A 21455-nucleotide genomic window follows, 5' to 3' on the forward strand; every position below is an offset into this window, starting at 1 on the left:
TCTCTCTCTCTCTCTCTCTCTCTCTCTCTCTCTCATACACACACACGCCACAGTCTGGTCAGTGCATGTACACAAGTGGTGTGATCTGAGTTGAATGCTCTCTCCTCAGGCAATATTTTCACATCAAAAGGACATCAGATGTCACAGCGTGTTTACACAGATCTTAACTGAACCCTACATTACATTCCTCAGGCTGGACACGAAGCTGTTTAGCACAACACTCAAAAACACAAACAAGAAAAAAAAGCATTAAAGTCATGAATAAAGAAGACAGGATGTTATAAGTATTGCACTCGAAAGAAATTGCACCAATTTAGCAAATCATGCAGCAAAAATAATAGTAATAAAAATGCAGAACTCCTTTGTGCATCACAGACCAATATCAATAAACTTTAATATCATATTTTTCTTTGCAGGAAATTTGCAGTCCAATGTGTTAATGTTTGTAAAATACAAGATGCTTATTTATTTAACAGTTATTCCACGAAATCGAGTCGTACATGAGCTGATAGCTGATGAGGCACGTAGCACCGAGTTGGATATAAGCCATGTACCGTACAACGAGACTGAGCGGAATAACTGTTTTATTCTATCCACATTCACTGGGTTTTGAGAAACAGAGCATTTATATTTTTATTTTTTGCAAATTCGATAAATAAAAACTTTATACAAAACATCCGACAAAATCATTTCCGCTTAGAATGTAAACAAACCGGTATAATAATAATTCTTGAGAAAAAAAAAAGATATGTTCTTACCATCAAATACTTTCATTCCATATTTTGTTGGGTTTTTTTTTTGTATTTTTTGGGGGTTTTGTTTTCGAGTCAAGTTTTTATTTCGTCCTTGGTTGGTTCAGCAACACGCTCCGCCATTTTGTTTTTCTCTACTCACGGTATATGAGCTGATAGTCTAGTAGTAGAGTAGCCAATCAGAGCATGCGATTGCTCATATCCAGTGAATGTGGATAGAATAATGTAGTATACATGCCCTTGTTGCGCCGTATATCTGTTTAGTGTATACCCCAGTGTCCTGGTGCACTGTCCTTGCACACGGTCTTTGAGAGATTGAAAAAAAAAAAAGCTTCTTTGACCATAAACCTAGCAAAATATGAATTTGCTAAAGCTACAATAACCTATCTTGGTAAACAAATAAGGCATGGGCAGGAAGAAAAAGCCCTGGCCATTAAGAACATCCAAATTTCTTCCACCAGGCAGGAGCTGCGACAATTCTTTGGTAATTTTTTGGTCCTTACATCCCTACTTAATCCTTCCGTGTCATTTCTGAGGACCCAGTGTTGTCAGCATGCGTTTGATAGTATCAAGACTTTGCTTTGTAAAGCTCTCATACTTTTTGAAACCTTTTAAGTTGGAGGTGGACACCAGTGCCCATGGTGCAGGGGCTGTACCAATCCAAGTGGACAATATGGGAAACTTCATCCAACCTGGACATGGGAAGGATTGACAGATGGCTAGCTCTTTCTAGATTCTGTAGGTGGTGGTGGTAGATGGCCTCATTTGGTTGATGGAACAATTGTCTGTTAATTCTGTTAACGAGTGAAACCATGGCATATGAAATACAACCCCAATTCCAAAAAAAGTTGGACACTTAGTAAACTATAAATAAAAACAGAATGCGATAATTTGCAAATCCTGGAAACTCTGTATTTCATTGAAAATAGTACAAAGACAACATATCAAACATTGAAACTGTGAAATGTTATTGTTTTTTGAAAAATATGTGCTCATTTTGAATTTGATGTCCGCAACACGTTTCAAAAAAGTTGGGACAGGGGCATGTTTACCTCTGTGTTGCGTCACCGCTACTTTTAACAACACTCTGTAAATGTTTGGGAACTGAGGAGATCGATTGCTGTAGTTTCAAAAGAGAAATGTTGTCCCATTCTTGCCTGATCTACAATTTCAGTTGCTCAACAGTCTGGGTCTCCTTTGTTGTATTTTGTGCTTCATAATGCACCAAATGTTTTCAATGGGAGACAGGTCTGGACTGCAGGCAGGCCAGTTTAGCACCTGGACTCTTTTACTACAGAGCCAGTTTTAATTTGTGCCGAAAGTGGTTTGGTATCGTCTTGCTGAAAGAAGGAAGGCCTTCCCTGAAAATGGTTTTGTCTGGATGGCAGCATATTGCTCTGAAATGTGTTTATATCATTCAGCATTAATGAGGCCTTCCCAGATGTGCAAGCTACCCATGTCATGTGCACTAATACCATCACAGATGCTGGCTTTTGAATTGCACACTGATAACAAACCGGATGGTCCCTCTCCTCTTTAGCCTGGAGGACGTGGTGTCCATGATTTCTAAAAATAATTTCTGCTTTTGATTCGTCAGACCTTGGGACAGTTTTCCACTTCACCTCAGTCCATTGTAAAAGAGCTCAGACCCAGAGAAGCTGGCGGTGTTTCTGGATATTGTTTATATCTGCTTTTAACTTGCATTTGTGGATGCAGTAATGAACTGTTTTCACAGACGATGGTTTTCTGAAGTGTTCCTGAGCCCATACAGTGATTTCCACTAAAGACACGTGTCTGCTTTTAATGCAGTGTCGCCTGAAGATCACAGGCATCCGATGTCAGTTTTCAGCCTCGTCTCTTGCATACAGAGATTTCTCCAGATTCTCTGAATATTTTAATGGTATTATGTACCATAGATGCTGTGATCCCCAAATTCTTTGCAGTTTTACATTGAGGAACGTTATTCTTAAATTGTTGCACTGTTTGCCCACGCAGTCTTTCACAGAGCGGTGAACCCCTCCCCATGAACCCCTCCCCATCTTTACTTCTGAGAGACTCCGCCTCTCTGGGATGCTCGTTTTATACCCAATCATGTTACTGACCTGTTGGCAATTAACCTAATTAGTTTTTTTTTTTTTTTTTAGCATTGCACAACTTTTTCAGTCTTTTGCTGCCCCGTCCCAACTTTTTTGAAATGTGTTGATGACATCAAATTCAAAATGAGCATATATTTTTCAAAAAACAATAAAATTTCTCAGTTTCAACATTGGGGCGGCACGGTGGTGTAGTGGTTAGTGCTGTTGCCTCACAGCAAGAAGGTCTGGGTTCGAGCCCCATAGCCGGCGAGGGCCTTTCTGTGTGGAGTTTGCATGTTCTCCCCGTGTCCGCGTGGGTTTCCTCCGGGTGCTCCGGTTTCCCCCACAGTCCAAAGACATGCAGGTTAGGTTAACTGGTGACTCTAAATTGAGCGTAGGTGTGAATGTGAGTGTGAATGGTTGTCTGTGTCTATGTGTCAGCCCTGTGATGACCTGGCGACTTGTCCAGGGTGTACCCCGCCTTTCGCCCGTAGTCAGCTGGGATAGGCTCCAGCTTGCCCGCGACCCTGTAGAACAGGGTAAAGCGGCTAGAGATAATGAGATGAGATGAGTTTCAACATTTGATATGTTGTCTTTGTACTATTTTCAATGAAATACAGGGTTTCCATGATTTGCAAATCTTCAAATTGTGTTTTTATTTATGTTTTACACAGCGTCCCAACTTTTTGGGAATTGGGGTTGTAGTTGCGCAGCCCCTCATGTTTGCTCTGTTAGTGTTGTATTGTCTGTCCCATTGCTACACATTGATATTGCATCCCGTGCTGCAACCCTCGGGAGGACGAACAGGTGAGCAGGTGCGTGCACATACATAATCCTCATGTAGGAATTTCTCTGTCTAGACACACTATGGAAGTGGACGGATACCACCTCTTGTATGTTTAAAGGATTAATGTACAGTAGAAGCTAGTGGTTTTTGGCAGTTAGGTACGAGAGTGAATCCAGTGTAGGGTGTAGAAGCGTATCTTATGCTCTTTCCTTTGGTGCCGTCTAGTTCTTTCCCTAGGAGAGGGACTGCTGCATTGGTTGTCCTTCCAAAGCATCTCCTGTGCATATGGTAAATGCATGCTGTAAGTGTAGCCCAGTTCCAAAGTCTCTTCATTCCCCACCAACTCAGCTTTTCATCATCTATCCCCAGCTCATGTTACTAAACCTGCACTATTCCCCTCGGCCATCATCAGGAAGGAATTTAATAACTCGTTTAAATTGTGAAAATAAGAAAGACAGACATCCTCGTACCTGCTCCTCCTCCTCTCTGGATGACGAGGGTGGCGTCGGTCCCCACGGCACAGTCCTTGAGGATCTGCACCACCTGTGAGTGATTGAGGCCCTGCAGCCCCTGCTGGTTAATCTCCACTATCAGATCCCCTTCACACAGGCCCGGACACCCCTGTGGCTCCAGCACCTGAACAAGCCATGCAACACATAATAATGTTCTCAACTGCTACACCGTGTAATAAAGCTACACTGATAATAATACAGTTAGTGATGTGCAGAGTATTAGTATGGGCTTCAACATCAGTACTGGATGGAATTAATAAATGCATATCAGATGAATAAACGGCTGGATAAATAAAAACAGAACACGAGCTAATCGGTGTATAAATCTGGAATGACTGACAGTTGCGCAGGTGTTTTTAACTGGCATCGGTTCATGTCAATATTTACACAGGCAAAGTGATGTGGATTCACAGACGGGTGATGCAGCTGCTTGAGTTGATTTTCTGAGCTCCTCATTACGATAATGCAAATCACCGATGTGTAGTTCACACCTCTGTGGTTGTTTGACTTTTCTTGAGTTTAAGCATCTGAGACAGGGTTTTCCAATAACATCGAGACCACTGACGGTAAACACAAGCACTTGCCTTTAAACCCAAAACACTGAAGACAGAAAATGATGACGAAAACGGAGTTTTTTCTTTGCTGTCAAAAGTAACGCGATGTAACATAAAAGCAAGAGACAATTTAAAAATGAAAAATAAAAAGAGTACAACAACAATGTAAGAATGAGAAGATGCCAAGCTTTGAAATAAACATCTAACGGGAGTCTAGAATATAGCTAGAATACTGCTGGTTTAATTTACATACATTTAAACCAAATGGCTTCTGGCTTTACATTTACGTTCAAAGTCCGTGCTAAACACAACCAGTGTTCCCAACTTCTAACCAAACTCCAATTTACTCTCACCACCAAAGTCTCATCTCATCTCATTATCTCTAGCCGCTTTATCCTGTTCTACAGGGTCGCAGGCAAGCTGGAGCCTATCCCAGCTGACTATGGGCGAAAGGCGGGGTACACCCTGGACAAGTCGCCAGGTCATCACAGGGCTGACACATAGACACAGACAACCATTCACACTCACATTCACACCTACGCTCAATTTAGAGTCACCAGTTAACCTAACCTGCATGTCTTTGGACTGTGGGGGAAACCGGAGCACCCGGAGGAAACCCACGCGGACACGGGGAGAACATGCAAACTCCGCACAGAAAGGCCCTCGCTGGCCCTGGGGCTCGAACCCAGGACCTTCTTGCTAAGTTGTAATCACATTATATATATATATATATATATATATATATATATATATATATATATATATATAAGTAAATGAGTGACTGACAACAGATGTGGCCACAAACTAGAACTATTACAAATACAACTACTAATATTACTCCTACTAAAACTCCTCCTCTTTCTCTTGCTACTACTAAAATTACTCCTCCTCCTATTACTATAACTCCTCCTCCATCTCCTCCTCCTTCTACTACTACTAGAACTTCTCCTCCTCATCCATGTACAACTCATCCTCCTCCTAATGCTACTACTACTACTTCAACTTCTCCTCCTCCTACACTTCCCCTTCCTCCTTCTACTAAAACTCCTTCCTCTCCTACTGCTTCTGCTACAACTGCTCTTCCTCCTCTCCCTCCTACTACTACAACTTCTCCTCCTCCTACAATAACTCCTCCTCCTGCTGCAACAACTCCTCCTACTACTACTAGATCTCCTCCTACTGCTACTACTAGAACTCCTTCTCCCCTCCTCCTACTGCTACTACAACAACAACAACTCCTCCTTCTATTACAACTCCCCCTTCTCCTACTACATACTAGAACTCCTCCTACACCTACTACTAGAACTCCTTCCCCTCCTCCTTCTACTACTACAACTCCTCCTACTACTGCTATTACTCCTACAACTCCCCCTCCTCCTCATACTACTAGAACTCCTCCTCCTGCTACTACTCCTACAACTCCTCCTACTCCTAGAACTCCTACTACAACTCCTCCTACTACAACTTCTACTCCTCTACTAGAACTCCTCCTACACCTACTACTAGAACTCCTTCCCCTCCTCCTTCTACTACTACAACTCCTCCTACTACTGCTATTACTCCTACAACTCCCCCTCCTCCTCATACTACTAGAACTCCTCCTCCTGCTACTACTCCTACAACTCCTCCTACTCCTAGAACTCCTACTACAACTCCTCCTACTACAACTTCTACTCCTCTACTAGAACTCCTCCTACACCTACTAGTAGAACTCCTTCCCCTCCTCCTTCTACTACTACAACTCCTCCTACTACTGCTATTACTCCTACAACTCCCCCTCCTCCTCATACTACTAGAACTCCTCCTCCTGCTACTACTCCTACAACTCCTCCTACTCCTAGAACTCCTACTACAACTCCTCCTACTACAACTTCTACTCCTCTACTAGAACGCCTCCCCTCCTCCTATAGATGACTTGCAACCAAATGATTGATCAAAATATGCTACGTCATAAGCGTCCGCCATGATGGTGGAAATACAAAGCAACTAGGATGGCAGCCGGTGAAAGCGAGTCTGTAAACAATGCTGAATCTTCTCAGTATTACCACGATTTGAACGGTTGAGTGAAGATTCGATACAAAGAGAAGATCGATATGTGTGGTTTTGACCCATATTATTTAAAAAAGTCCGGCTTTTCTGAGGATAAGATGCATCTACCGACCATCGAGTACCGTACGAATACAGGTCATTTAATCCCATGACCATTTTGTCCAAAGCCTTTTTCATACGCACTATCAGTTATTTTACATTTCAGGTATTTGTTTGTTCGAAAAAAAAGGAGGAATGCTCAATGGAATTCGACTAAAGCAAAAAGCATTTTTGTCAAGCAAATGAGTGCCATAGTATGGCTCATGTTAAGATTTTAGGCACCGAGCAGCGCTCTCGTGGGGGCTTCATTTGAGAATCCCGGGCCGAGGCACGGCCCTACCGACCCGAGACCGTGCTCTTTCCAAGGGTGAGGCTTAGAGTGAGGTGCCTGTCAAATTTGGCTTCACTGTGAGCTGCGTTATTAATTAAATAAAGCATCTATATAATTTTATAGCTCATTAGAGTGATGCAATCAAAGCAAATTAAACACAAACCACCTCCAGTTTAAAAGGTTTGCCACTGGCTTCCTCATAGTGCTGTCCAGGTACACAGAGAAACACAGTCAAGCAGCTCTGGGATTCAAGGATGTAATATGTTTTAGTAAAGTGGATGTAAAAGCACCTGTTTCATCTCATTTGTCCAATTACAGTGTTTTAGTAGCACAGGAACATGTGCTACGCCATATTAGACCACGGTCATGAAAAATGGTTTTGTGTGGCTGTGCTTTAATTCCTTTTTTTTTTTCGGGATTGCTCTATTAGATTGAGTCAAAAGTTTAATCACGCTTTGAAATCAATACTCTTCCCTGGATACTGCATCCTAAACATAAAAACAAGAAGGAGTAACCGTTTAGATTGGGTTTGTATTATATTTACCTACTGCTATTTTACTTTGTTATTTCACAAACAGATACAAGAATAATTGATGCCATTTTAGCACAAGAGAACATAAAATTTTAAAAGTAGACGGCCTTTCGATTTCATAAAACCGGTGAAATTTAGTTCCCTCTGAAATTTGGTCATTGCGATATACGTTTATTTCTGTAATATCTAAAACAAACAAAAAAACCAAAAGGCCATAATGTGGCTGGGAAGTTATTTAATTTGAGGTGATTCCTGAGCAAATAATGTGCATGAAATCGCTCGCTTCACGCAGTCAAGCAGACAGAGGAAGTCCGTGTGTGCATGCGCAGGTTTACTTTCTTCTTCTTTTGGGTTTTACGGCAGCTGGCATCCACAGTGTTGCATTACTGTCATCTACAGGTTTACCTTTGACCGTGCACTGACAGTTCCATCATTCTGTCGCTAAACGAACAGCTGATCACACCGAGGTGCTCGCTGAGCGCCGATATTTATTAGTTTGGTCCTGCGTTTCCTTTCCTTTGTATATAATGTAACATCTTTTCTTCTCACTTTCCGTTACTGTAGTCGGCCTTTCATGTTTCATTCGCACACACGCGTCCTCCATTTTTCTCTCCTGTTTCAAATTTGTATCCCACAATGCCTGGTGTGAACGGGGAAAACCCACCACGTGATGCATGACGTAGTATCTTGAATTGGGTCACGGTGAAGCAGGAAAAAATAGCGGAGAATTTAAGGCCACTTGGCGCTAAATTCATTAATTGTTCTATTAAAAAAAACTAATAAAATTGGAAGTCTGTGATTCAAATTCAGTAGCTTTCGGTCCACTAAACAAAAATAACTGGGTGTCGGGAAAATTCTTTTTATGACCCAAGCCTGAAAAATCTGAAAGTCAGTTTACCTTTAAAGGGGAACAGAGGGCAATATATAGAGTAAATATAACAATAAAACACACATTAACGAACCTTATTCAAGACTTACAAAAGTTTTTTGTTCTAAGGTTGGAAAGTTATAGTGTTTTGAAAGTAGCTCGAGCAAACTATTTCCGCAGTTTGAACAGCCCGCCATGATATTAATTTTATCCAATCAGAATGCACGTTCATTTTCTCTGCGTAACACTCATGACGTATGTATGTGCCCAGTTGTGTTGGCTCATTGAGGTTGGGAATAGCACGTGTGAAATACCCGTTTCTGCCTCTTGCGACGATTTCGCAAGTCCACGGGTGGCGCCTATCTCATTGCAGCAAATAAATTCTGCTGGACTCGTGAGCAACTCCACGTTACATTTTCCGCACGAGCACCACGCCGTGTCACCTGCACGCAGACGCTCTGCCCCACGCTCGCCACGCCCATGGTCAGCATCAGTCTCATCCTCGCCGTCATCCGAGCTTTCTTCTCTTATTTCATCACCGGAGTCGAGAGTACCTCTCCTAGCTATTTTAAGTTCGTTTCTTAAGACAAGGATTTTTTAAGATGTTACCTTGTTGACAGTTTCGGCGAGAATCTTCCGCCTTCTTCAAAACAGTCACCAGATGTGTCCTGGGGGAGCGACTTGACAGCAGGAGGCGTGAACTACCTGTCAAATTGGGCGGGACGTTCACGCCTCCGTAGCGTAACATCAGCTGATAAGGCACGTCACCACTCGACGTCTGGTGACTGTTTTGAAGAAGGCGGAAGATTCTCGCCGAAACTGTCAACAAGGTAACATCTTAAAAAATCCTTGTCTTAAGAAACGAACTTAAAATAGCTTTAATAGTTATACATAATGAACTTCCACTACATAGTACCTCTCCTAGGTTCAAACTGGAACCCTTCTAAGCCACAGCCTGCTTGCAGTGTGTCTTGTGGGATCTCTTCGTATGATTCGACAGAGCTGTCGCTTTCACCTGATGCGCCCGACGCCATGATTACACGCTTATCTCCTCTATTTCGGAGAGTTCCGCTAGTGCAGTGGGTAGCGCTGACGTCACGGTCTTTTAAAAATGGCGACTCTTGTGCGGTTTAGCGTATAAAGTATTATATTTACAATTACCAAGATGTATTTCGTTGTTTTCTAGTATATAAATTTGAGAGAATACTTAAGAATACATTACTTTGTCACATCAGCAACTGTATATATTATATTCGGTACCCCTTTAAAGAAATTGAAGGCAGTAGGATTAAAGCTGAAAAACAAACTCTTTCCTGATTCTGAAAAACAGCAAAAACTCTCCCTCATTCACAAATTTCAACAATAAAATGTAACCTTTAACTCGCTATCTGTTTATAGCAAGCAAAAAAACATCTCAATACTGATTAGAGTTTTGGTAAAAACAGGTCATTATCTTACCATAATAAATTCTTACTTGGCTTTCTTCAGCTTTTATCCCCCCCCCCCCTTTAGATTTGGATGCATGATGAAATTAAGCTACGTCTTTATTTTCCATTATACAGCAATCAATGATATGTAGACTACAGTCTGTGGAAATGACAGAACTTATGTAAGAGTAGCCTGTGGGGGTGGGAGACTAGAAAGTTAGCTCAATAAAATAACAGCATGTATGCTATTTTCATATTATTGAGCTATGAGTCAGCAAAATATTTACAAAATGCTAGTTTTATAAATGTCGAGAAGTAGCCATGGTATAAAGAAGATAATGATAAAAAAAAAAAACAGAAATCATCTTTGGTAACACTATCTTGCTTATACCATCGTAAGTGGCATTTATAAACAGTGTACCAATAAACAAACAAACAAACAAACAAACAAACAAACAAACAAACAAACAAGTCATAATGAAAAGCAATGAGACTATAATGCACTTGGCAGCTGGAAACACTCCAATGCGTAACCTCATCTGTTATTTTCATTTCATTTCATGACATTTCACTGGATATTTATTTCATAAGGAATAAAACACTCCTGGGTGCGCTGTTACAGTAAAATAATCAACTTCTGTAAGAGTATTTCTTATTTTATATGAGTGATTCAACGCTTATGGGTACTGAAATGGGGACATGAACTTATTTTTAAAAATTCACCTAAAACCATTTCTTTTTTTTACCATCAGGTCACAAAACATGTAATCTTTAATGAATGATATGTTAAAAGATAACTTTAATTTTCTGAGATGTAATAAAAACATATTTATATGCCAAAGTCAGAACGTAACAGAAGTGTTGTGGACATATAGATTCTCAATTTTAACAATGTAGAATTACTTTTTGAAACATAGGAAGGTGATGTTTTAGCAAATATAATTAATAAACACGTGTAGTAGAATAAACATACGCATTCTTTCAATAAGATTAACATGGTATATAGCTAGATTGTAATTAATTTGTAACAGACGCGAGATGGACAATCGTAACAGAAGTAATGTAACAGACATCATTTTGGAACTCATAGGCTTGACTTTGGCATATAAATATGTTTTTATTACATCTCAGAAAATTAAAGTTATCTTTTAACATATCATTCATTAAAGATTACATGTTTTGTGACCTGATGGTAAAAAGAGAAATGGTTTTAGGTGAATAAGTTCATGTCCCCATTTCAGTACCCATAAGCGTGGAATCACTCATATGTCTTGCTTTATTCCTTTTATGCCACAGCAATTTAAAAACAATTCTAAATTTGAATTTATCTGTAAATAAAACGTTTCACTTTTTATCCATTTAAGGTTACATTAATTTTGTGGCCCATATAATGACTTACATTAACAGCGTTCCTTCACCAATCTCTAAAAAGCACAGCTTGTTATGTTGTTATTTTTTCTCTCCGTGCTTTCACGGAAGGCGGTCGCATTCTGCTCTCCCTCTCCCTCCTTTTTTTCCCTGCTTGTGCTTCTGTGTCTTGTCTCGTCTGCTGTACTTTTTGAAGAGACTCTTCCTGCATTACTTTCTAAACTAAAAAAGCATGGAATTGATAAACTGGTCTCCTAACGAAATTGACACCGTTTTCTTGACGAGAAGTTTGGGTTCGGGGGAACCCGTTTGTCCTGCCGGAACGTTTGTGGTTGGTTACACGATGGACGCGTGGGAGCGGTGGCGGGTCGTGTGCCTGGCGGTTCTTTCTGTGGAGGACATTGAAGATATCTACCTATTTGGAACCATGATTACAGGACTTTTGCTGATTGGATTAGGCATTGCCCTGGTTTATCGAGGAAATCAGACAACAGTGACAGCTGTTCAAAGCCCCACAAAGCTGCCCGATATGATTGGAGTGGTGGGCAAAGCTGTTGGCACTCAGACTGTGGACATTCAGAACTTTAACCACAAAATGGTTGTTATCTCGGAGCAGCTTTCAGCTTTGCAAGGAATACGTTTTTCGGAGATCAATTTGAATAGAATGGACAGATATGGACGAGCGGTGTGGACGTGCAAAGACTGCGTCTGGAAAGACCAAACAATTCATATCTTATTGACATTCGGCGCCCTGAGACAGCACCGACCTTGGTTTAGGCCGTTGCTGAGGAAACATTTCCCCCTGAAGTTCGCTGCCAGGAGACACTCTCATTCCTCGCATTCCTCTCTAACTCTCCGCGGTCGCCATTTTTACCCCCAGTGTGACAAGCGGGTGTGTGACCAGCGCCTTCATGGCTGCAGGAGCGGACGGCTGCTTGCTTGCGCTGGATTACCTCCTCCCCTCCCCCCCTTACCCTTGATTCCCCCCCCTGTGTTTAAAGTCCTGTGTTTAAAGTGTACTTGTGTTGTTGTGTGCTTATGCAAAGGTTTTTTTAAATGTTCCCACACTGTACTCCTGACAGGAGCATAGTGGGGGGTGTTCTTTTTTTTCCCCTTATCTCTCCTCATGTTGTGTTTCCTTTTTATCTTTATCCCTGTCTTCCTGTCCTGTCTACCTTATGTTAATTGTATGTTGTATATGTACGGACAGGTTGACGGCTAATTTCGCTGGTACATGTGACTAGTGACAATAAAGGGTATATCATATCATATTATGCTCCTGAGAAACTGAAGTCGTCTGACCTGAAGACTTCCCATGGTTACAAAGCACTGACACTGGAGACCCATAAATGTTAAAGGTACCCCTTTTCCACGGGTTGACACAGTTTCCCGAGGTCTTAATGAAATGTCTGTGACATGCTTTGGTCAAAATAGCACAAGGATTAAAAAAAAAAAAAAAAAACACAGCTCACTTCTTACCCTGTTTAAACAGCCCTGTTCAAAACGGTTGATTTGAGGAACGGCCTGTTCCTTTAAATGATAGTCACTGCTCACCCCACCCCCTCTTCTGTGAGCCAATCAGATAGCGATTTGCTCATGAATATTCATTTCCAAAAGCAGTTCTCAAGCCATGAGTGGAGATACTCAGATGAGGGGGTGGGATTATTCTAATGAGCTCCACTTGTGACATAGTAAGAGGAGCCAAATCTGATAGGCTTGTTGAACCAAACAAACTGACTGGGTGTCTTATTTCAGAGTTTGTAGGTTGGTAGGCTCCACATACCCAAATGTATGCGCGCAAGCACTGAAAAAGTGACTTTTTCATCACCATATTGTTTTTCTTTCTTAAGTTATTTGTTTATATGTATTCTGTGCGGGTTTTTTTCTTCACTTGTAAAGCACACGTACTCTGTACTGTTGATCTTCTTACTTGTACATTACATGTACTTTGTACTGTTTTTTTTTCACTTGAAAAGTACCGTATTGGCTCGAATACAAGATGGTGTTTTTGTTGTAAAAAATAGCTCTTAAAAAGGGGGGTCGTCTTAAATTCGCGGACTAGACAAAATGCCGCCAAAAACGAAAGTGAAAGTGAGGACAGTGAGAGTGAGCAAAGTGAGGCTGCGGATCTCTGTGCTGAGTAGCTGTAATTTAGCAAACTACCCTTTCCATTGTTTCAGTTGTTTAATTTAAGGTTTAAAAAACCTTAATGTATTGTTTAATGCATTGTTTAAAGCATTTGCACTGTTCTGCAAATTTATTCCATATACCCGTAGGCTATGGGAAGTTAATGCATTGACATTCTGAAGTTTATGAACTTTCAATCTAAACCTGACAAATTTGTTGAATTAATACAATTTAAATGTTTTAATTTGGCTTGTCTAGTAGCCTGCAGTTTAGCCTCTTTTTTTACTTCTATGAAAAGTGTTCACGGAAATGAGACTGAAATGACCTCTATTTAAATGTGAAAAACAAAAGCCTCTAATTTTAAACAGAATTTTGAAATAAATACGCTTTATATGAATGAACATTTGGTCTTCAAAAAACTTTTTCCCCAAAGATGAACTTGGAAAAGGGGGGGTCGTCTTACATTTAGGGTCGTCTTATATTCGGGCCAATACGGTACTCGCACTAAAGAGAACGCTGATCAAGGCTAATGGAATGGAGGCGAGATTTGGTCGAGGGGAAATATGACGTACAAGTGCAAGAATACGGACTGATATTTCTAAAGATATATTCAACATGAAGGGAAAAAAATATTTTCAATTTCTATAATTACAAGCAAGTGTAACTGTATATAATATACATCTCTGTTGTGTTTGTATGTATGTAGTTGTCAAATAAAAAATAAGTTCAAAAAAAATTATTTGTTTATTATTAGGCTTAGATTATATGGACCATCTGCCACAGATGTCCCTCTGAGAGAATTAATATAACCCTTTGATTTGCCTTTCAACCAGAACTACTGTCAGAGCTGCTGCTATAGAAAACGAGTCAACGCCTCCTGACCAATCAGATTTGAGAATTCAACAAGTACAGTATCCTGCAAAAGTATTCATCCCCCTTGGTGTTTGTCCTGTTTTGTCACATTACAAGGTGGAATTAAAATGGATTTTTGGGGGGTTAGCACCATTTGATTTACACAACATGCCTACCACTTTAAAGGTGCAAATTGTTGTTTTATTGTGACACAAACAATAAATAAGATAAAAAAAAACAACAACCCAGAAATCTGGAGTGTGCATAGGTATTCACCCCCTTTCGTATGAAACCCCTAAATAAGAGCTGGTCCAACCAATTCACTTCATAAGTCACATAATTAGTTGATTAAGATTCACCTGTGTGCGATCAAAGTGTCACATGATCTGTCACATGATGTCTGTATAAATCAACCTGTTCTGGAAGGACCCTGACTCTGCTACACTACTAAGCAAGCAACATGAGAACCAAGTAACCTCCAAACAGGTCAGAGACAAAGTTGTGGAGAAGTATAGATCAGGGTTAGGTTATAAAAAATATCCCAAACTTTGAATATCCCAGGGAGCACCATTAAATCCATTATAGCAAAATGGAAAGAATATGGCACCACTACAAACCTGACAAGAGAAGGCCGCCCACCAAAACTCACAGACCGGGCAAGGAGGGCATTAATCAGAGATGCAACAAAGATCTACAGTGGAGATGGGAGTATCTGTCCATAGGACCACTTTAAGCCAGAAGAGTGGCCAGAAAAAAAGCCATTGCTTAAGAAAACACATTTTGAGTTTGCCCAACAGCATGTGGCAGACTCCCCAAACACATGGAAGAAGATTCTCTGGTCAAATGAGACTAAAATTGAACTTTTTGGCCACCATGGGGAAATGCCATGTATGGTGCAGACCCAACACCCTGAGAATACTGTTCCTAGAGTGAAGCATGGTGGTGGCAGCATCATGCTGTGGGGATGTTTTTCATCTGCAGGGACAGGAAAGCTGGTCAGGACTGAAGGAAAGATGGATGGCACTAAACACAGGGCAGCTCTGGAGGAAAACCTGTTTGAGTCGGTCAGAAGTTTGAGACTGGATCGAAGGTTCAAGTTCCAGCAGGACAATGACCCTAAACATACTGCTAAAGCTACACTGGAGTGGTTTAAAGGGAAACATTTAAATGTCTTGGAATGACCTAGTCAAAGCCCAGACCTCAATCCAATTGAGAATCTGTGGCATAACTTGAAGATTGCTGTACACCAACGCAACCCATCTAACTTGAAGGAGTTGGAGCAGTTTTGCCTTGAGGAATGGGCAAAAATCCCAGTGGCTAGATGTCCTAAGCATATAAAGACATACCCCAAGAGACTTGCAGCTGTAATTGCAGCAAAAGGTGGCTCTACAGAGTATTGACTTTGGGGGGTGGTGAATACCTATGCACACTCCAGATTTCTGTTTTTTCATCTTAATTATTGTTTGTGTCACAATAAAACAACAATTTACACCTTTAAAGTGGTAGGCATGTTGTGAAAATCAAATGGTGCTAACTCCCCAAAAATCCATTTAAAATTCCAGCTTGTAATGTGACAAAACAGGACAAACACCAAGGGGGTGGTGTTGAAAGAACGTTCAAAGAAAGATACTGGTTGAAAGACACTGTACTAATATAAAACATAGAATGTTATAAGAAACTTATTAGATTGCATTAACATGATGTTGCACCTGTTTGACCCTCTGGCCTGTCGGACTGTCTGCGATGGTGAACCCGAAACCTTCAGCTCCTTTGGTCATGGTGAGGCTCAGAATCTCTGGTGCTGCTTGAGCGCCGGCTGTTGCCCCGGATGATGAAGCCATGGAGACGGCATCATCGTGCAGAGGCCCTGGTGTGTTGAGGGACGGCGGCTGTGATCCATCCAGGTGTGTGTCTCCAGGATGGGACGCCTGGGACAAAGCGTCTCCGTGCTCAGGTAGCAGGCGTCCCGTCAGAGACATGTACTCCATGTAGTTATCGTAGGTGCTGCGTCCATTGAGCAGGAGCGAGGGATCCACTAGGCCCAGAGGGGGCACTGTTGAGCTGGCTGACGGCTCCTCGGGATCGTAGGGCAGCGGGTAGCCTCGGCACAGCACAAGAGTCACACTTTGGCCGATGGGCACTGACTGAAAGAGCTTGACTACGTCTGCATGAGTGGTGCCCAAGACGCAGATGTCGTTGATGTAGACGATGACATCGCCTGGGTGAAGAAGAGGAAGGGCTGAGGTCAAATCACATGAAGAATATCAAATGACTAAAGGGCATACTTTCAACATACTGCACCACTCACGGAGAGCTGGTGCCACTTACAACCTCTCTGAAAGAATTCACATAAATCAGCTTCAAGGATTTATATCATGATGACGTCCATCATATCACTTCAATCTAAGCATATATTCTCTCTCAATAGATTCACCAGAGTGCCCTGAACATAAATGAGTCAGCATGAACCTTCCCTACATCGCTTCATCTGGCCCATGTGGTGAGACATCTGAAGCACCAAAACATCTGTTTTAAATCATATTTTACACAAGAAGCAAAATACGACATAGTGTGCTGCTGGAGAAAAATAATCCATAACAATGTGGTGTAACACATTACCACCCTGAAGTGGATTGTTTTTGATAACAGCATGTCGCAAAGTCTTATACAGAGCAATTTGGGAACAACTGTAATTTTTATTTAGTAACAAATTAATTTAGAAACCTTTTATTAGGCATATCAGACGCTCGCTGGCCGTGCTGTGAAAATTCTGCATGCAGACGCTCATCCGAGCTGCCAAATCTGTCACTGCTTAACTCTTGAATATTTTCTATCCTGAACACCATCATTAAAAAGCTTATAATCTCTACTTTCCGAATAAATTTATCTCGTTAAGATCTGTTCAGTACTTTGGGAGTAACGGCAGGTTGAAGTTGGTACAACAGAGTGCGCTCTCTGCTCGCGGGACATTGGGAAACTACTGGTGCTTTTTGAGTCACGGGAAGGTGATCAGGCTCTCTCTTCTGATCGGTTTCAGACCGCATTACTCGTCAATATCAATCAGACAGCTTTTATAGGGATGTTCTCTCGCTCTTACTGTTTCTGATGAAGTATTCAGCAAAATTTTCCGTCTGCTAGTTTTGATGTTATGCTTCAGGGAGACTCTGAAGTGAGTTTTCATAGCTTTACCTACTTATTTTTTCAAATCAAACTGATTTATGTAAATAAATAACCATTTTAGAATATAACTGTAGTTGTTTTGAGGAAAAATATTGAGATCTTAGTGGTTGGAATGATTTTTTTTTTAAAAACTGGAAGTCAGAAACGTGTCAATTTCAGTTCAGTTAACTGGAATTGTTTATTGGATGCGGCTCACACAGTTTTTCGAGATTCGCCTTGAAAGCTGTGAATATTAATCGAAATAATCATTTACATTCTTTCATATAAACACTAGTAGGCCCTACTTTTGAGAAATACAAAGGTCTCCAGAGCACAAAGAGGGTATTAGTAATAATCTTTTATTACTTTTTTATTGAGTGTACTGATTTAACTTTTTTACCCATCTCATTATCTCATCTCTCTAGCTGCTTTATCCTGCTCTACAGGGTCGCAATTAACATAATTAAATACTAATTTGCAGTTTTTGTTTTTAGTAATTTTTCAAAATTTGTATTCAGCATACAACCATCTATGTAAATATATTGAAAAAAAAGGGGTGTTCACACGGCACATATTTGCATCGACGCTGCACCGATGTATTTTGTTGCGATATATCTTACACCGGTGTAAATTTTGTGGAGTGTTCACATGTCACAAACCTGCTTACTAGAGAGAAGTGTGTTAGCACCGGTGCAGCCCCACTTGCGTTCACACGGCAGTTTTTGCGACCGTGCTATACGATAGTAATAATGCGGAAATTAAATATGTGCATGCGTGAAAATGTACTTCCTTTTCCCGGTTGTCATGGCATCACCAAGCGCCGGGAAAACAACGTGGATGAAGACACCAGTGTTGCCAGATACTGCTGACGTTTTCCAGCCCAAAATATGTTCAAATCCGCCAAAATGCACTTAAAACCGTCCAATCTGGCAACACTGGAAGACACGCAGTTCTGTTGTTGTTGATATTCGCCATTTTGGAAGCGCAAAATACCAGGATGCAAATTATGCAATGCCCGTATGTAATCAACTCTCCTCACGCGTAGCGAGTCTACCCCTGTAGCGTTCAGACGTCCCATTTTATATCGGTGCTGCCCCGCAAACTAGCATTTACTCCGGAGTAAATTTCTTAAACCACCTCCCGAACAGGGTTAGATTTGCACTGGTTTAAGCAGCTTTCAGGGGCTACACCGGTATAACTTTGTACCGTGTGAACGCTCTACCGGGGCAGCCCTGGTGCTACACCGGAGTAAAAGTTGCCGTGTGAACACCCCTATAGAAAAGTTATTAAGAAAAAAAAACATTCGATCTCAGGGGCGGCACAGTGGTGTAGTGGTTAGCGCTGTCGCCTCACAGCAAGAAGGTCCGGGTTCGAGCACCGGGGCCGGCGAGGGCCTTTCTGTGTGGAGTTTGCATGTTCTCCCCGTGTCCGCGTGGGTTTCCTCCGGGTGCTCCGGTTTCCCCCACAGTCCAAAGACATGCAGGTTAGGTTAACTGGTGACTCTAAATTGACCGTAGGTGTGAATGTGAGTGTGAATGGTTGTCTGTGTCTATGTGTCAGCCCTGTGATGACCTGGCGACTTGTCCAGGGTGTACCCCGCCTTTCGCCCATAGTCAGCTGGGATAGACTCCAGCTTGCCTGCGACCCTGTAGAAGGATAAAGCAGCTACAGATAATGAGATGAGATGAGATGACATTCGATCTCATTGGTTAATGAGGCCCATTTTGGACCATGTGATCCTCATACAGAATATTACGGCAATTTTCTAAAAATTAAGCCTTTTTTTCAATCTTTGATTTGTAATATTTCAAGAATGGATAAACACATTTTAATTCTGTAAAAGTATGTTTTTCTGCATTCATTTCTGAATTCAGTGAGAGCAGTTTCAAGCAATTTGGACTGAATTTGAATTTTCACTTGGTATGCCTACTTTTACAGTTGCGGTTACTGTTGTTGGATGTCTGTGAGACAAGTCCCTTCATGTTATCACTTACTCTACTGTATATTCTAGCAGCTATAAATGGTCAATCCCTCACTGCCATCGCTTTCTTTCCTCTCTCTTTAAGTTAACAAGACAAAATAATGCAGCTTGTCATGTTACAAAGAAACTGGAAATGTTTAAAATAGAGCTGTGGAAGTTAATGCGATTATAATGCGTTAATGCAAATTCCTTGAACCGCCACAAATTTTTTTGACGTACGATTAACATGCGCATGTTCTGTGCCCCTCCTCCGTAGTTTGGGAAATCAGGAAGTAATGTAGTGCGAGCGAGCGATGTAGCGAGTAGCTGGTCGGTGTAAGTCGTGATAAAGTGCGCTTATGTACAGAATCAACTTGTATTGTTGTATTCTGACCGTATTGTATTGTATTCTGTTTACATAAAATGTTTGTATTTTTATATGCTTTTGATGGTACAGAGGGGAGAGAAGAAGACGTGTTAAAGGAACAGTCCACCGTACTTCCATAATGAAATATGCTCTTATCTGAATTGAGACGAGCTGCTCCGTACCTCTCCGAGCTTTGCGCGACCTCCCAGTCAGTCAGACGCAGTCAGACGCGCTGTCACTCCTGTTAGCAATGTAGCTAGGCTCAGTATGGCCAATGGTATTTTTTGGGGCTGTAGTTAGATGCGACCAAACTCTTCCGCGTTTTTCCTGTTTACATAGGTTTATATGACCAGTGATATGAAACAAGTTCAGTTACACAAATTGAAACGTAGCGATTTTCTATGCTATGGAAAGTGCGCACTATAATGACAGGCGTACTAACACCTTCTGTGCGCTTCGACAACGCATTGATATCTGAGGTCCGTATCAATGCGCTGTCGAAGCGCGCAGAAGGTGTTAGTACGCCTCTCATTATAGTGCCGACTTTCCATAGCATAGAAAATCGCCACGTTTCAATTTGTGTAACTGAACTTGTTTCATGTCACTGGTCATATAAACCTATGTAAACAGGAAAAACGTGGAAGAGTTTGGTCGCATCTAACTACAGCCCCAAAAAATACCATTGGCCATACTGAGCCTAGCTACATTGCTAACAGGAGTGACAGCGCGTCTGACTGACTGGGAGGTCGCGCAAAGCTCGGACAGGTACGGAGCAGCTCGTCTCAATTCAGATAAGAGCATATTTCATTATGGAAGTACGGTGGACTGTTCCTTTAAGATCCAGGTGTGTGTGTGTGTGTGTGTGTGTGTGTGTGTGTGTGTGTGTGAGAGAAATGTGTGAGTGGTGTAAAAGTGTTTATAAATGCAGCTTTTGCTCATGAATGTTCTGTATATTTACCAGTGAGTTTTTGCATTTTACTGGAAAACATCTTTATGAGCTGTGCAGCTTAACAAATGTATTTATTTGGGTTTTGTATTTTTATTTTCTTTATTGAAAGATAGCCACGACTGTTGTCCAGAGCCCACATCACTGAGTTTGTTTATTTTATTGCATAGTTTGAGGCTGGAAGTTAAGTCCAGACCTCGAGGAAAATACTGTATTGTTTTGTTCACACTGAATTGTGTGAAACCCTCAAAATTAGAAAGTTAACGCTGCTTTATTTTTTGAATCGAGCGGGGGGAGTAAAATCTCATCTCATTATCTCTAGCCGCTTTATCCTGTTCTACAGGGTCGCAGGCGAGCCGGAGCCTATCCCAGCTGACTACGGGTGAGAGGCGGGGTACACCCTGGACAAGTCGCCAGGTCATCACAGGGCTGACACATAGACACAGACAACCATTCACACTCACATTCACACCTACGCTCAATTTAGAGTCACCAGTTAACCTAACCTGCATGTCTTTGGACTGTGGGGGAAACCGGAGCACCCGGAGGAAACCCACGTGGACACGGGGAGAACATGCAAACTCCGCACAGAAAGGCCCTCGCCGGCCACGGGGCTCGAACCCGGACCTTCTTGCTGTGAGGTGACAGCGCTAACCACTATACCACCGTGCCGCCCCGGGAGTAAAATACCCACAAAAATAATTTTTGCTGTGTCCAGGTTTATCCTTCCTGACCTGGCCACATTCATTT

General features: G+C 41.5%; 1 protein-coding gene across 1 annotated transcript in view; it reads right to left on the reverse strand.

Moving 5' to 3' along the window:
• magi2b (membrane associated guanylate kinase, WW and PDZ domain containing 2b) overlaps nucleotides 1–21455 on the reverse strand; it is a 485372-nt gene that overhangs the window by 114848 nt on the left and 349069 nt on the right. The window contains exons 10-11 of the mRNA XM_060928197.1: nucleotides 15983–16491; nucleotides 4085–4250 (exon numbers count right to left, since the gene is read on the reverse strand). Of these exons, the coding sequence (XP_060784180.1) occupies nucleotides 4085–4250; nucleotides 15983–16491 (675 nt within the window). The remainder of the gene's footprint in view (nucleotides 1–4084; nucleotides 4251–15982; nucleotides 16492–21455) is intronic.

The sequence above is a fragment of the Neoarius graeffei genome, chromosome 8 (assembly GCF_027579695.1).
Source record: "Neoarius graeffei isolate fNeoGra1 chromosome 8, fNeoGra1.pri, whole genome shotgun sequence".
NCBI lineage: Eukaryota > Metazoa > Chordata > Actinopteri > Siluriformes > Ariidae > Neoarius > Neoarius graeffei.